This window comes from Tachysurus fulvidraco, chromosome 9, assembly GCF_022655615.1.
Source record: "Tachysurus fulvidraco isolate hzauxx_2018 chromosome 9, HZAU_PFXX_2.0, whole genome shotgun sequence".
Classification (NCBI taxonomy): Eukaryota; Metazoa; Chordata; class Actinopteri; order Siluriformes; family Bagridae; genus Tachysurus; species Tachysurus fulvidraco.
The window spans coordinates 6,496,128-6,509,302 of NC_062526.1; the positions used below are offsets into that span (position 1 = coordinate 6,496,128).

A 13,175-nucleotide genomic window follows, 5' to 3' on the forward strand; every position below is an offset into this window, starting at 1 on the left:
CAGACAGATGTTATTACTCCAAATTGTGCTGCAGACATTCCATTAAACTTTCCTTTACCTCCAAAGTGCAAACACAGCCTCTGCTCCCTAGAGGACACATTAAAAATCCCTCCACGTCATTAGGTGTTTGTTTAAATCCAAAATATTCCATTTATTAAACCTCTTAAATGAGATGGAAATGTGAACTGTAGAATAACACTGTAAATGAGGCTTGTGACTTAATTAGTGAAGTGATGTTCGCCTTGGGGCAAACGCTGAATGAATGATTTAACAGCAAGCATGGGAGTGTGACTGTGTGCATTTTTTTTCTCACTGCTAATTCATTTAAACAGTATGTCATAGGAGAGATAGCAAATAGATAGCAGCTTGTTATTTTTCATACATACATACATACATACATACATACATACATTCAGGGTATACTTTGAATAGAATTGTGGCAATCACTCATTCAGTAAAACTGCACTACAAATGATTAAGCCCAGGAGAGACAGAGCACTGAACAATGCAATGAATTAAAGGAAAGAATTCAATTCTCCAAGACACATTTTACATACAACACCTGGCCACTAAGAGCTGTAACATGTTTGCATAATGACTGCTGCCTGTTTAACCCCTTCAACCCATCTGCAGGTCCAGACTTATAACTCTTTACCTTTTCCTATTAGTTACACTTTAGTTCCCGAATACCCCGAATTAAGATGGATAACTGAACAATAAGCACGTGGTTAAACCAACAAAATGTATGGAATTACACCAGAATCTAAAGATTATAACATCACAAACTTCAAATCAAGACAGTGTGTCCCTGCAAAGAATGTCAGGAATGGCTATGGTTTTGACAGCAAATAGCATTAAGCAGACTTACAAAGAGATGAACTGATCTCTGTTTAAACATCCGCCCTTCAGCCGTCTCTGACGTCCTTCTGTCAAAAAGAAACACTACCTGTTGACATTGTGTGTGTGGCAGACATTTGTACGTCAGAGATTCCCCTGATTCTCCCCCCCCCCCCCCTTTTACCCTGCAAACTTCAGATCATTCAGTATATTTCTGCTTTCCATTGTCTGGTTCTGTCTACATTCTGTTCCTGTGACAAATGGTGGGAAGATGGTGGGTAGACAGTGGTGTGAGGTTAAAGAAGTTAAAGAAATAGACACAGGCCTCGGTTCAGGGAGCTGAAAGCTAAGCGAAACAATCAGGTTTTACTAAGAAAACACCATAAGGCCAACAACTGCAAACGGTTGCATATGCTGGCAAGAAAAAGTAATAGGTTTGTATATACAATGGAGAAAGGCGTTACTGACTCTGACCTGTTATTTGTAGTGCAGAATATACAAAGGATACACAACAAAAGTCCTATTCAGGCTGGAAGTATTCTTTTACATGGATAGGTTGGATAAAGTATTTATTTCCGGTGTATCTTATTCCGGTGGAATTTGTCTGATTTTTTTATGGACTGTGCATGTGGAAAGATCTATTACAATCTATATTACAATCTATTTAACGGTCTGGAGAGAGAGCACCTGGTAATATGTGTCCTGTCTAAATTGATATACTGATGAAAATGTTTGGGAAAAGAGATTTTAGATTTTTTTAGAGATAGATTCAGTCATTTTCCTGGGGATTTGAACGTACTGTAAGTTATTGAGTTCCTAACACAGGTAGCTTAAATACATGTATGGTCATGTGACCTACTAATACAATTTGAACAGCCACAAGCAGGATCGAAGCCATTAGCTTTGTATTAGGAAAAAAAAAGTAAATTATGTAATAATTAGAAATGTTTATCCAGGGATCCATGCGTATATCATGAAGGCATTCTCATCACTGTGATTTATCAGAGATCACTCATCCTATATTAATTCTATTTATAATTAATTATAATTCTATTATAATGAATTCAAACATAACTGTAAGTCCATCAACTCTAATCCTGCTCAGATACCTTATCTCATTTGGGTAGTACAACAGAGCCGCATCCGCCTTGAAGCTGTCTTTGGAGGAAAGTGCACCGTAGACACGTCCACTTATACAGTATCTACAGTACAGACCAAAAGTTTGGACACACCTTCCAAAAGTTTGGACACACCACCTTTTCAACAGGACAGTGATCCCAAACACACCTCCAGGCTGTGTAAGGGCTATTTGACCATGAAGGAGAGTGATGGGGTGCTGCGCCAGATGACCTGGCCTCCACAGTCACCGGACCTGAACCCAATCGAGATGGTTTGGGGTGAGCTGGAGCGCAGAGTGAAGGCAAAAGGGCCAACAAGTGCTAAGCATCTCTGGGAACTCCTTCAAGACTGTTGGAAGGTGACTACCTCTTGAAGCTCATCAAGAGAATGCCAAGAGTGTGCAAAGAAGTAATCAAAGCAAAAGGTGGCTACTTTGAAGAACCTAGAATATGACATATTTTCACACTTTTTTGTTATGTACGTATATAATTCCACGTGTGTTAATTCATAGTTTTGATGCCTTCAATGTGAATCTACAATTTTCCTAGTCATGAAAATAAAGAAAACTCTTTGAATGAGAAGGTGTGTCCAAACTTTTGGTCTTTACTGTATGTCGTTATAAGCAATGGTGCACAGCTATATTATCGGACAAATTAGTAATTGCCAGTGAAGGTTATTTCCATATATCTAAAATCTCCAGCTGCAGAGATGTGAACAAAGCACAGTGCATTCCTAGTGGAAAGCCCTCCATCCCACTGTGGTTAGACAAAACCTCGAAGAGCACAAACAAGGGAAACACGACCATGAGTACTTAATGACAGCCCAATTCCAACATGCCCATTTTTTCCATTAATCACACAATTTTCTTCCACTGTTACCTGGAATCGTATGGTTGGATGCATTTTCCACTGTTACTGCATAAATGAGAGATGTGTGATGTTATTGCTCAATATCTGCATGGTTTATTTACTAATAATGCAATCAAATTATATACGCTAAGGATTTTCCCTTGATAAGATATTCCACTGGAAATGCAACGAAACCACAGCGATTATTGTCGACAGGCATGTAGACAAACACACTGTTTTCTTATTGGTTCACACACTTTGAATGACATAGAGAGTGAGAATAAAATTTTCACTTACGATCTTAATTGTGTCCCCAGCGAAATTAAAGGAACTGGCTGGAGTTATCTGGAATGTATTGTGCAACTTGTTGCATACTGCTTTGCCACACAGGAATTCGGCTCTACGAGGCACTGAGGATATGCTCTGACCTTCCAGGCTACTTCACCCCAGGCAGCTGGGCTGCTTCACATTGTTATACCGCATGCTCTGTTGAGCCAAAGGTAAAGAAAATCCAGCTCATTAGGTGGGAGATCCCAGAGCCCTCATGCATACTCATTATTTTTTCCTAACTCCTAAAGCTGGCTGTGACAAACTAGTCAAATCAAGTATTTTTCTATCAGCATTTAACCACAGGCATATTTTATAAGATATTTATGAGTGTAGACAATCGGGCAGGTCGAGGGCACCTCCAGCTGACCTCGAGGAGAAATGGCTCAGTGGGGTCTCACAGCTGGCGCAATGAAGTGGCTCAGGCCCAACAGTGAAGGGGGAAGCAGTCATCAGCAAGGCCTGCTGCATTCCTCAGTGCACCCCAGCCAATGTCAACAGCTGTGGGCAGCGCCAAGCCCCTGCTGCTGCTCACCTTGCCTGTCGGCTCGATAGCATGCTGACGATGAAACCTTCCTGGTGCGAAAGGTCACACTGTGGCTGAAGCTTCCACCAATCTGCACATGTTCCACTCAAATTTAAGACAGGATTGGAGGCGGCGGTAGTTACAGCAGGTTTAGTGGCAGGATAGACAATGCTGAACAAACGAAATGCGTGTGCCTCCGAAATGGCCAGGGTTTGTCCACAGCTCCAGACTTGCGTTCCTCAGTCCTGTAATTACATACCTTTTATATAACTTTCTCTCTAGTTGCTGAATAATTCATAGACATTATTGAATAATATGATTTACAACGAATAACTGAATAATGGGTTTAGAACATAGAGGGGTAAACCCTTAAATTCTTTGATTATTACTCAGTTATTCTATGAAACTAATAAGAAAGGTATGTAGTAATGAAAATGACAATGTAAGTCTGTACCTGCAGACATTTCTAAGGAATTTACAGAGTTACACCTTTTTGACATACAGTCAAAAAAACATGGTCTCACACCTGCAAATTCATAAAGAAAGCCATAATAAAAAGCTAAAAAAGGTTAAGCGCATGATTATGGACAGTTATGGACAGTTATCAGGGCTGTTTTAAAGATTTCAGTCATATGCAATTAAAAAAAAATCCAATCACATGCAAACAGGTGGGTTTCCTGTGTGGAATCGTCCCAGTCACAAGCAAATGTTCAGTTAATTGCCTTGTGTCTGTGTAGATGTCACTCATTTTTTCACACTGAATGATTTCATTCCCAACAGAAGGTCAAATACGGCAATTCTGGCCTATAAACCTTTCAATATGATCTATCCGTTGTACAGATAATTGAAAAGATTTGGCTGCACTTTACAGCCAAGGCAGGCTTTAGCCAATATCATCCCTGTCACGGACAGGAAACTCAAGACGCTCCATAATCAATATGAATTTCACATCTCTATGGAAGAGTACATTCCTTCCAAGAAATGGGATCCGTTATATTAGCCACCATGGAGCGAAACAAGAGGGACAGATACATTCATCAAAAAGTGAACTGAGGACATTTCCTCATGTTTTACTTACTCCCTGCCCTTTAAAACCACTGATTGTCTGATATTCGTCTAATGATGAGCTATATTCGGTTCTAAGTTTCCATTCTCCTTAGGTTTGTAGAACAGGATTCTGACATGCTATGACTGGCAACACAGCACCCCAGATACTGGTGACACAAGCGTCAGGCGAAGAACCGCAGCCTCTGATGTTCAGTCACTGGGCTTATTGCAGACACCTCAAATGGAAGCAGATGTTGGACTACAGAGGCATTGGTGACCTGAGCTAGCTGCGCACACCCATTTTCACCCCTTCTCCCCCCCCCCATCTTTTCCAGGATACTCTCCCCTCAATCCATCATAAAACCATCAAAGTATAAAGTATTGCAGGGGAAGAAATGCGGCGTTTCCTGAGCAGCCAAGTCTCAGCCTACATTGCCTTGTTTCCAGGTGCAGGTTGCACAGGCACTCCAAACCACTTACAGCAGTCAGGGAGCGTGCCTTTTAGTAGGAGGATGGGGGAGGACATGCCTCGCGTGCGTGTATGGGATGAAGGACATTTTTTCCACTAAAATGCGTGCAGACCACAGCACAACTTTTAACATCCATCATTTGAACAAGCCCTTGTTCCACTGAATGATTCTCCAGCTGTGACTCCGAAGGACAATTACCCATATAATCCATTTAGATATTGTATTCATCATGAATCACTTTGAGATGGTTTTAAAAATCAAAGAAATGGCAGCTCATGTGCTGTGTGTCTGTGTTACAGCCAAGGGTTTTGAAAGGAATTCCTTTTTTATCTATGGCTAGCTAGTTATCATGCAAGGAAATCCACTATCGGGTCAGAGTCATGTTTTTCACGGAACAAGACTCCGCTCCTATTTTCAGTGGAAATAAGCAAACTCTAAGGTACTAGAGAGCACACAAACAAGGCAGTCTTCAACAAATGAATCAAGTTTGGAAAGAAGAAGAAAAGATCTGACTTTTCTCTTTTTAACCAATTTCATTCAATCTTCTGACAGATAAACTAAAAGCAAAAAGCTGAAATTATTTATCAGAATCAGAAATACAAGCAATGCTCTAAATAAATAAATAAATAAATAAATAAATAAAAGTCTGAGTGTTGGTACTGTCTGATATGGCAAGTCAAAAAAAAAAAAGAGCACCAGCGCCATCTAGTGATGCAATGCATAACTTTGCTCATTTTGTCCATCTTCCACTTCTGGGCAATATGTAGAAAATATGCTTTCTTAAATCTATTTTGTGTTGTAAATGTACCTGTTTTGTAAGCAACATCAGTAAGAATTTCCTACGAGTATTCGTGCCTTCACCCGTCCTTCAATCATCTCGTCATGTCGTTTGATCGTTCAGCTGTGTGTTTTTGTACAAGTATTGTAGTCTGGGATTTGGTGTACAGATTTACAGGTACAGTATTATAGACGTTAGCTTTAATGCTAATCACGTCCTTTTCTCTAGAAATACGTTAGACCTCCATAGCGACAAAACATCTCCATAGTAACTAGCATCTGGGTTAGCAATAGTGACGGGGAGAAATGTAGTAATTATGTTTTCCAGTATGCAACATCTCACTGGGGGTACAGACACTATATATTATGAGAAATTTTCAAAGCATCAACTTGATAGTGTGGTTTTCAAGTAATATATCTAAAGTAAAACTCTGATCCACTGCTGTATATTGTAATGCTGATGATCATGCATTTTAAAGTACACATTTTAACCCAGGATTAGAAAGAGTGATAAAATAACATTTTCACACTGCAGTTACTCCTCGCATAATCCTAAATAATATCAGCCTTTGCACGCAACATCATAAACCATGTTGTCACAAAAACCGGCGCTGGCAATACAGTGGCTACTGTGATTTACAAGCCTGATTTAATTTTGGTCAGCAAATGCAATTGATGCAAGATGGCTCTTCTGGACAGTTCTCTGAAAGGGCTGTTGTTGCACTGGAGTCTGGTCTATGTCTGAGTGGGTGTATGGACAATTATAATTCCTGCTCCCACGCAAAGGCAAGCAAAATCATACATACACACACACACACACACAGAAGGAGAGAGACTTAGCACTGAATGCATTGAGCAATACAGAAGAACAAATTTTCATTTGGATTCCTCGGTTAGCTGTTAAACGTTAAAACAAATGGCAAAACACCTCACTATGTTCAGTAAAAAAACAAACAAAAAAAAACCTGACAGCCATGCATCTAAGATTTGCCGATTTGAAGCCAGGTTAGTAGTTGCTATTTATCTAGCACATAATTGAAGTAACAATAAAACAAGCTTGCTTGTGAAACCACCCAAGTACACAGTGTGTGTTTTATTACATATATTAAATAAAAGTATAAAGAACAGTAGAACAAATTTCATTCCCAAAGCAGTGTTTATCTGTGGTGGACTTTCAACTATCTATTACAAACAATAAGCAGCAGGTTTGTATTGTGAACATATGAATCACCAAAAGGAAAAAAAAAAAAAACAACAACACTTCACTTCAACTAAACTGCATTCACCAGAGATACACCAACCCAAAGTGCTATCGCTCCCATACTGGTTTAAAACACTGGGTATGGATCTGATATTTCTCAGTCTGAGCCACTGATGTATTTTATGCCATAAAGAATGTTACACTGATTGACACACACATGTTTCATACTCGAATACTGTGTATGTAATGTCTTGCATAACCTGGCAACAGGCGCTTACCGAAAAAAATAATTAAATAATAATTTATTATTATTTTTTAAATCATCAACTGAGTGGTTGTGTATCATCTGATGCTTTTGAGAGCATATTGATCTCACATTGAAAATAAATAGCAAAAATAATAATAATAATAATAATAATAATAATAATACAAGGATTAGGATCGGTGTATCCCTGGCAATTTGAAGAAACAACCCTACAAAAACAAAGCAATCATTTTTTTCACAAAACTTTTTTTTTTTTAACCCAGAGTCCAGAAGCCAAAGAACTCTTAAAAACACCCAGCCCTCCCAACATAACACTGATAAATTTTAGAATCTTCTTATTGCATCGTCGATGTCCGACATTTGTTCCTTCAGCTGGTTCCACTGCTCTGGGTTCAGTGAGATACCTTAGAGTGAGTCATTACAATTAATAACCAAAATGGATTTTATTAAGCATTCATTTCAAGTAATCCTTCATTTAAAGGGCTAAATATGGAGTCACTATTATTGAGAAAGAAAAGAGATCATCTCATTAGTTTTATAAGGTTCAGTGTTCAGAATTCGTTTTTATATATGCGAGTGTGCAAAACACACACGTGCGCACGGACACCTGCTCACGTATGGGCGGACACAGATGGACAGGCAGGCACACAGGCAGGCAGGCAGACACAGAGACACACACAGACAGAGACACAGACAGAGACACACACACACAGACACACACACAGACACACACACAAAGACACAGACAGACACACAAAGACACACAAAGACAGACAGACACACAAAGACATAGACAGACACACAAAGACATAGACAGACACACAAAGACATAGACAGACACACAAAGACATAGACAGACACACAAAGACATAGACAGACACACAAAGACAGACAGACACACAAAGACAGACAGACACACAAAGACAGACAGACACACAGACACACAAAGACAGACACACAAAGACAGACAAACAGACAAAATCGCTCACATCGTCGCAATTTTTATTCCACAGTTACCTTTTTTGCCAGGTTTCATTTCACCTGCTTGGTCCATCCAGTATTCTCTAACGTCAATTAGCACCTTTCCTCTGAAATCTCTGACTGTGACATATCGTAACTTCCCAATCTGAAACACATATTACTCAGATTCAGCCATCAAACATTTAGTACAACAATAGTATAGTTTTATTTTCTGGGTTAATCAAAACAGACACTGTACCTGGACTAGAATAAGTCAAGGTCTGGGGAAAGCCTTCAACTTCAAGCCTTACCATCTTAAACAGCATGATTTCAGAGGTCTTAAAAGATTAGCACTGTTACACCAGGTGAGAATGCAGATTATATGAGAACAGGTAGTAAGGATACTAGTAGCAGCTTGAGGTAGTAAGGCTTCATTAGTGTACATATCCATGAGATTTGTTGAAATCTTATCATGGCTTTTAGACAAGTCATGCAGCAGAAGTTAGATATTAACTAGAAATTAATGTAGCTACTCCTGAGTAGCGCAACAAGGAATCTTGTGCCATCATCGCTAGATCTTGAGTACGAATCCTGACGAGGTCACAGCTGTCTGTGGCTAATCAGAGAGGGAACTATGGGTGGTGGGGTGGGAGAGATGGCATACACTCTCTCCACCCGTCATTCACAGTCATCGGCATATGCATGCATGTGGCAGAAGGTGGAAAGCTCTTCTCAGATGCGATTGGTTGGGATCGTGTGTCTCTGAGCAAAATGTGTTAACCTTCACCTGGCTTGTGAACGGAAATTGGCAAACGGCCAAATCGGGGTGAAAACGTTCGCTGTAAGCCGTTTGCCGTCGCGTGTACGAAGCGTTACGTGTTCGGCCGTGCTCAAAAGTCACGACAAGAATACACACAGAACTTTTACGCCGTGTGTTAACGTCTGTGACGTTATAGATCTGGCTTTGCACAATTCAAACAGTACTATTCTTTTAAAAACTAAACACGTACTGGAACAGTGGGCGTAGAAGCTCCAGCACGTTCTTAGCCGTCTCTAAATGCCTTGAACATTTCACACCTTCTACAAAGCAAACTTACAGACTTCCTGAACAGTATATTTACTCCAGAGCACTAAAACACAGCTTGAGGATGTGAATATGTGGGGGAAAAAATGGTCTTAACCTGAAACATGTTGTCACCAGCATCGTTATCGCTCTTGGAAGAGCCGCTCGGCTTGGAGCTCTCTCCACCCTTCTGCTTTTTAGCAGGTTTCTCCACTTTAGTTGCCTTCTTCCTCTTGGCCTGTGACAAATTGTTCTGCGTTGTCAAAAGCTGTATAAACGTCCAGCAGACGTAAAAGTACAGTGTATTTTTATATGTAAAAAATATTAGTGGTCCTACCTTTGTTTCAGCTTCACTGTCAGACTCACTTGCTGATGAGGAAGACAACGCCTCTTTTGCTTTTGGCATGCTGGGGAAGACAAGCATGAAGCTGTTGTTAAAACAAAATGTAAGCCAACACTGCCACCACATGGTGACTATTAAGAATGACCATAAATAGGCAGCGTGCATCAGATCAATTCCATTTCATCCGTACAGAGCTGTAAATAAAAGACATTTTCAGATGTAAGCAATTTGACAGAAATCAAGACGTACATTTAGAGCTTTTAATGACCAAGCCAAGGAAAAACACCCTGAGACGAGGTGAGGAGGAAACCGTGACGGGAACCAGATTCAAAAGCGAACCGCTCCTCTTCTAGGTGGCACAGTGTAGAGAGATTTTTTTTTCTTGTTTAATCATTTTTTTCTTTGGCTTCCTAAAATGTAAACAATGTTGACTAGATGGTGACTACTGAGCATGATGTGAATAAGTGATAAACAATGGACAGTCTTGTGTTAAAAGGTGCGAATCTACAGTATCCAGGATAGATTTTCCACCGAAGCAAAGGTGTGATGTTTGGGGGAAATCTTTAAGATATTCAAGCAGGATCATCCACAAGAATTATAAATTTAGAAACCCCAAGCAGAAGAGAATTAGGATGAAAGTCAGGTCTGAGGCAGGTGCGTCAGGGTCAGACACCATTAGAAGAATTAGAGATTAAAAAAGCACTATTGCCGTGATACTGAAAGAGTAGGTACTGTATGCTACGCATGCGTAAGCGCCGTGAACTTCATAACCGAATGTCGTAAACGACGAACGTCTTGTTGACTTGCTGCATAGTTGGCCAAGCTACAAAATCCGTTACTGATCTGGCTTTAGTAAACATACAGATTTCAGAATCTGCTGCTTGTCAGAAACACTTATCTACCCATTGCTAATAATGTTCCTTCATACAGGAAAAAATTGCAGCAATGCACCATATATATGGTCAGATATAGTACAATGTAGAACATGTGATGGCTAAATACAAAATGTGCATTGGGTCACAAGCCTAGATGTAAGGATATAAAGATGACTTGTCCTAAATCCATAACAGACTCTGTACTAATGCCTGCCATTTTCATTATCCTTCACTGAAATGCATTTAAATCGCTCTGTGTTTACTGCTATTTTCCCTTCAGATTCAGTTTGTGGATCGCCGTTTGTCGTAAGAGCCAGAATGCATTCACTTATACAGGGTCATTTATTACCAACACAGAGGGTCCTTACTAGCAACAAGGAGACTTTTGGTAAAGTGGAAGGGTGGAGCTGATGTGTTTTCAGCCAATGGTGGAAGTGGCGTGTTCACAGAATCTCACTTTGGTCTGACAAGCACACAGGACATCAGAATTCAAAAGGTTTTTATTTTATTTATTAAGAGACTTGACTCGAAATACAGGTTGCTAGTTATTGTCAAATTAGAAATGTACTGAGGAAAAAAAAAAGAGGATCTAACTGTTCGTACTTTAGTTATGGAAAGAATGTTGGGATGTGTGGCAAGTTCTGTAGATTCTGTGAGCTTTTTGTGCTAAAATCACCTTTTCTTCTCAACAGTGTCTGACCACAGCACTGATCAAACAGAAAGCTTGCATGTATTGTATGTATGGAGGAAGCCAAATTTATTCAAACCAGCTGTCAAGCCAAGTTATACTGACAGACCTGATGTATGTCCTAAATCACGCCCTATTTTACATGTACGACATTGGGCGAAAGCCTTCATCCGGAGCGACTGACAATGAAGCTCATTTTTATACAAATGAGCAATTCAGGGTTAAGGGCCTTGCTCAGGATTCCAGCAGTGGACTTTGTGGACTAGGGATTCGATCTCACAACCTTTCAATCATTAATCTTACACCTTAACCAGTAAACTGCCACACGCCCCATTTTCTACTATATAGTGTATTATAATCGTTCACTCATCTTTACTAGAAGCTTTATCCTAACCTGGGTTGCTGTCGATCCAGAACCTGTCCCAGAAACACCGGTTGTGTTCATCACAGCGAGGCCTGTTCAATACCTACCAAGTTAACGGAGATGCGTATTGGCATGTTTTCGGGAGATGGAACTAAATCAGAGACGAGCTCACACGAAATTCTGCTCAGACAAGAACCTGAAGTTAGGAACCCCTAAAACCTTGGAGCTGTGCTACAACAACATTGCTATTATTATTGCTACTATATTTAAAAGTCAATCATGTTGGAGAACATTCAGACCACTGATAATAACCAACAATGCATTGCTTTAAATGCACTCATTATACACAGTGGTGTTTCAGGGTGACTGGTGAGTAGCACAGGTTTGTCATCCCAAAGTGCCTATGCGTGCTACAAAAATCTAATCTAGGCTTTAGTCTAATCTATCCAACATGTCAAGCGACATACAAGCGACCTCTTTTCACCTTAATCCAGGCCACGACACATGACAACACGTGACATGTCGTAGGGCACTGGTTCTGATAAGGTAGCACACCAAGTACATTCGTGACGTCACAAGTGCCCTTGGTAGTGGTAGGGAATAAGAATTAATGGATGATCAGGGCCCAAGCCTTGAACTGTTTAAAACGAAATGAATCAATAATTTGCATGTATGGGAAAAAGAAGACGAATCGTGTGATCATGTGCCATTCCATGCAACAGTAATGAGGAACTGGTGCATAGCTATAGCACAATGAATATCACGCCAACGTGGGCACGAGGCCTGGAAATTAAAATATATACACATTATATATTATATATATATTATTATTATATATATTATATATATATATGTATATATACACATATATATATATATATATATATACATGCTTTTCAGCACGTTGATATTAACGTTACAGTATATAACATTCGCTTTCGGGTGCATAGCTGACTTACGTTAGATGATGTAGTCAGCTAGCCGGATGTTCACTAAACCCTGGGAATCGACACCGAGTCGTAGCTTCACCTCTCACACGCAAGACGAAAGCTCACATTGGAAATGTAACGCCCAGTTTAGATCACGTGACTGTTTTTGACCAATCGTATCAGACGCTTGACGTGCGTCGGCTACGGAACGTTTATGAGAAACACGTTAACTGCGCCGCCATTTTAGAAGGGGAACTTTTATTGAAATGCACGTTTAATGACTGAAATTGAATTTGGAGTTCAGCTGAATTTAAAACGTCAGGCATTTATAACCAAGAAAGGAATCAAACATTAAAAAATATACATTTAGTACTGTGTTTCTAATAATCTTATAATTGCTGAGTATTTTTTTTTAATAATTTCTTATTCCTATTCTTACCCAAAATTAAAATTTTAAAAGATTTTTTAAATTATTTAACGTATTTAAATAAATAAGAATATATAAAGTTAAATATTTAAACTACTCTACCTCTCAG

The 13,175-nt window shown here is 39.6% G+C and overlaps 1 protein-coding gene and 1 long non-coding RNA gene across 6 annotated transcripts; both read right to left on the reverse strand.

The window, feature by feature from the left end:
- Positions 1-389: 389 nt before the first annotated feature.
- Positions 390-5,735, reverse strand: LOC113653279. Of its 2 annotated transcripts, XR_003443061.2 has the most exons (3): positions 3,502-5,735; positions 3,102-3,290; positions 390-926 (listed from the first exon to the last, which is right to left on the reverse strand). It is a non-coding gene; the product is annotated as an uncharacterized LOC113653279 (long non-coding RNA). The 2 variants fall into 2 exon arrangements; XR_007143782.1 differs by having other exon boundaries at positions 3,102-5,735.
- Positions 5,736-7,029: 1,294 nt separating this feature from the next.
- sub1b (SUB1 regulator of transcription b) lies at positions 7,030-12,825 on the reverse strand. Of its 4 annotated transcripts, none has more exons than XM_047818066.1 (5): positions 12,670-12,825; positions 9,778-9,847; positions 9,559-9,693; positions 8,435-8,543; positions 7,030-7,821 (listed from the first exon to the last, which is right to left on the reverse strand). In XM_047818066.1, exons 2-5 carry the CDS (start codon positions 9,844-9,846, stop codon positions 7,742-7,744), a joined length of 393 nt encoding a protein of 130 aa, XP_047674022.1. In that variant the 5' UTR covers position 9,847; positions 12,670-12,825; the 3' UTR covers positions 7,030-7,741. The 4 variants fall into 4 exon arrangements, with proteins under 4 accessions (XP_047674022.1, XP_027018579.1, XP_047674021.1 ...); XM_027162778.2 differs by having other exon boundaries at positions 9,559-9,678; positions 12,670-12,822; XM_047818065.1 differs by lacking the exon at positions 12,670-12,825 and adding an exon at positions 12,195-12,289 and having other exon boundaries at positions 9,559-9,678.
- Between the last annotated feature and the right edge of the window lie 350 nt (positions 12,826-13,175).

Excerpts from the sequence above, each read along its gene's own strand:
- sub1b (XM_047818065.1), bottom strand. The coding sequence starts at position 12,274 with ATGTACTTGGTGTGCTACCTTATCAGAACCAGTGCCCTACGACATGTC. Across the intron at positions 8,544-9,558 it reads CTGGTGACAACATGTTTCAG|ATTGGGAAGTTACGATATGT; the intron begins GTTAAGACCATT and ends TATGTGTTTCAG. Across the intron at positions 7,822-8,434 it reads AATGAAACCTGGCAAAAAAG|GTATCTCACTGAACCCAGAG; the intron begins GTAACTGTGGAA and ends ACTCACTCTAAG.